General features: G+C 40.0%; 1 protein-coding gene across 1 annotated transcript; it reads right to left on the bottom strand.

Annotated features, from left to right (window-relative positions):
- Positions 1-342: 342 nt before the first annotated feature.
- On the bottom strand, positions 343-1,048 carry LOC144799935 (non-histone chromosomal protein HMG-17-like). The gene has a single exon (XM_078671566.1). It carries the CDS (start codon positions 980-982, stop codon positions 722-724), a length of 261 nt encoding a protein of 86 aa, XP_078527692.1. The 5' UTR covers positions 983-1,048; the 3' UTR covers positions 343-721.
- Between the last annotated feature and the right edge of the window lie 2,169 nt (positions 1,049-3,217).

The raw sequence follows: 3,217 nt of genomic DNA on the forward strand, positions 1-3,217 counted from the left end.
CATGGCAATTGAGGCGAGACATGGGCTACATTACAACTCAGCACCCCACCGTCTTTCCCCAGTGGACCTGCAAATTTACTATAAAACCAATACAAATAAAATCTTTTTGAACAGGAAAAGATTAGAGTGAGGGTGGACACTTCACATTTATGTTTTTCTTAACAACAAATCACAAGCCTACCCCAAGGAACGTTTAAAACTGCAGAATTGAGCCAGAAGATAAAATTCATGTTGCCTCCAAGTTACAAACACGTTTGAGCCTTGATGCAGTCGTGCCCACTCATACCCAGAACCCGCAACTAATGCCTAGTAGACAATGTCACGTTTTTCTGAAATAGCTGCCCAAGTTAGACAGGAGTAAGTCTACAGATAGACGGAGGGGAAAATTGCCAATGGGGCACTGCAGATTAGATCGAATATGGTACTGAACGCCACAAACGATTCACTTGTAGCACAATGTAAAAATGCATTCTTGCACAATCCAGATATTTACTTTGGAGATCCACTTTTGCTCGTCCGGAAAAAAGGCCCTTTGAACTTCCAAGTTCTGTTTTAACAGTTAATGACAGAACATTTAGTCCCTCCCACAAACAAAGTTGTATGTGCTAACATAGCTTGAAAAAAGTAAAACAAAATTCTGCATTTTATAAAACCTGATAAAAAATAGTATTTCAAACTGTACAGTCACCAGAAGTACACAATTATCAAAAAGTCACACATTTCACTTTGCATCTCCAGCTCCTTCAGCTTTCTGTGCCTGATCAGATTTAGCATCGCCGTTTTCTGCTGGGTTGTTTGCTTCTTTGCTGTCCTTCCCCTTCTTGCCTTTTGGCTGTTTGTCGGTCTTCTTTGGGGCCGCTTTTTTAGGTTTGGGCTCGGCTTTTGGCGGGGCAGGTTTCGCAGACAACCGCGCCGATCTTCTCTGGGGCTCGTCTTTCACCTTGGACGCCTTAGCATCTCCGTCAGCCTTTCTCTTGGGCATGGTTGCGTATTACGAACGGGCAGCAGGTACAGAAGAAACCGGACTGGAGTTGTTGAGGATTGCTGAGAGGAAACACATTGTTTTTATTTGCCCAGACTTAATACTCTCCGCTACAAATACATAAGGCCCTTTTGCTGTCTATGAATTTTAGAAAGGTGAGACCAGTGCTCTTATTCTTGCAGCTTTTATCAACACCTAAAATATGTTTTTATGCGACATGGTTTTTATCAAGTGTCGAGTCTTTGTTAATAAGAATTGTATGTGGTCCTTTGACACACTGTACATAATCAAATCTGCTATTCTCTGATGGAGCTCCTATATGATCATGTGTTTTCAGACTTTGTAATAGGAGATTCTTTTTTGCTTATGTACTGAATGCATTTTGTTCCTGAAGGAGGTTTTTTTCTTGTGAAATGCTCCTTATGTTTATGTACTTGATATGCTGCTTTTCTCCTTTGGGATTTTTTTTATTAATCCTATTGTATGTGCATTTTAATGTATGTTCTACTTGATAAAGTATTTTTATTCTTTTATGATTTATTTAAAAATCGAATAAAGTGTATACGATGATGAGACAGAATGGAGACTGAGATGTCTGATTGTTTATGAGATGACCGTGTCGCTATTTGGTACCTTCCGGACTTTTTGCTACATTACAAACATCCATTTTTTACAAAGCACACATTTCCCTCAATATGTATATCTCTGTGCAGATGTCTAATGGTTGTCACTGCAGGTATGAGTCATGTGACGTTGGCGTTCCGCCTTTGGAGCTGCTGATTATACCTTCCAATGAGCAGACAGCATACATTGTTTTGTCAACTAGTACACTCTATGCCGCGGTAGTACTGCGATTTATATTTCTTCATAATGTGTGTCACCTCTGTACTTGCAATAAAAGCTGGCAGCAAGAAACTTAGAGGTGAGACATCTTCACAATCCCCCAGGCCGCCAGCAGGCAGCAACAGCTGTGCAAAGAACTGCAACCCGATATCTGAAATCGGCCTAGCCTGAACCCACCCTCCCCTCCCCCACAGAGCAGCTCTTCAGAAATCGAAACAAAAAGCGGGAACGTGGCTTGAGCCAGCACTCCCACGCCATACCACAGAGCATCTACGTGACAAATGAAGAATTCGAAAAACAATAGAATTAATAATTGGACGAAAGACACTTCCATCCTTAGTATCGTTTTATGTTCTATGAAGTTTTATGCATTTCTTACACGTATTGCGTGAATTTCTCAAAGTTACATATCTGTTTTGTATTTTGAAAGAACTGTAAAACGGATGGTAGACTGCATTATTGAATGGAAACAGGTTTGCCAGCAGACAGTGTGTTAAAAGGAGGTTTTAATGATCGCCAGTACAGTGCACCTCCTTCAAGCCAGGTTTCAGCAGAAGGTTGTGGAAGGGAACATGTGAATGACGCTTAGTTCGGCGTACCTATTTACCAACGTATTGCAGGGCTTGCGAAAAACTCTACGCACCTTTTCATATATATCGTTTTTCACTTCTTTAAGAGGCAGAATTAATTCATTGTTGGGTCTGGCTGGACAGCTCAGCTGTCGGCAGACGTAATATGATCAACCTAAACATGGTTTCAGAAGCACTACAGAAAAGGGCTTTGCTCCATCCAATTGTTGATGGCTGGAAATACATGTTTGATTGTCCAGGAGTAGTGCTTCCACAGAAAAAAGTGCTTCCATTCCACACAGCTGCGATTATTGTGTTTTTTTTATCCAGCTGCTTTAGCTTGAACTGTCAGGGGCGCTCACCTTTGTTATGCTGTTCAAGTTTTACACAATTTACAATGTTTTCTTCTGGTAGAGGTACAGGTGGGAGGAGGACTCTCATAAGGAATGTATTGTAGTCCCAGCGCCCGCCCATTCGATCATTACCATTAAAAAGATTTTCAAAATTGACAAGATAATAACACTGGTTGCAATAAAATGTGCAGAATTAACATGCACGCTTCCATGAAAATAATTTGTTTAGAATGCATAAAACTGTAATGTTATTCTAGTTACGAGTACTAGGCATCACATGGCTAAAGCAACGCTGCTTGAAAAACAAGTTTGAATAGAAAATGATAAATACGCATAAAATATTTGATTCCTGATCTCTCCATGAACATGTTTTTCATAATAATAAGTTACAAATATAGTATCAAGTATTTCCCCAAAATGTTTCTATATACACAAACACCACTGTTGACACCTGATTAATTTTTGTTGTT

This window comes from Lissotriton helveticus, chromosome 12, assembly GCF_964261635.1.
Source record: "Lissotriton helveticus chromosome 12, aLisHel1.1, whole genome shotgun sequence".
In the NCBI taxonomy this organism is placed as follows: Eukaryota; Metazoa; Chordata; class Amphibia; order Caudata; family Salamandridae; genus Lissotriton; species Lissotriton helveticus.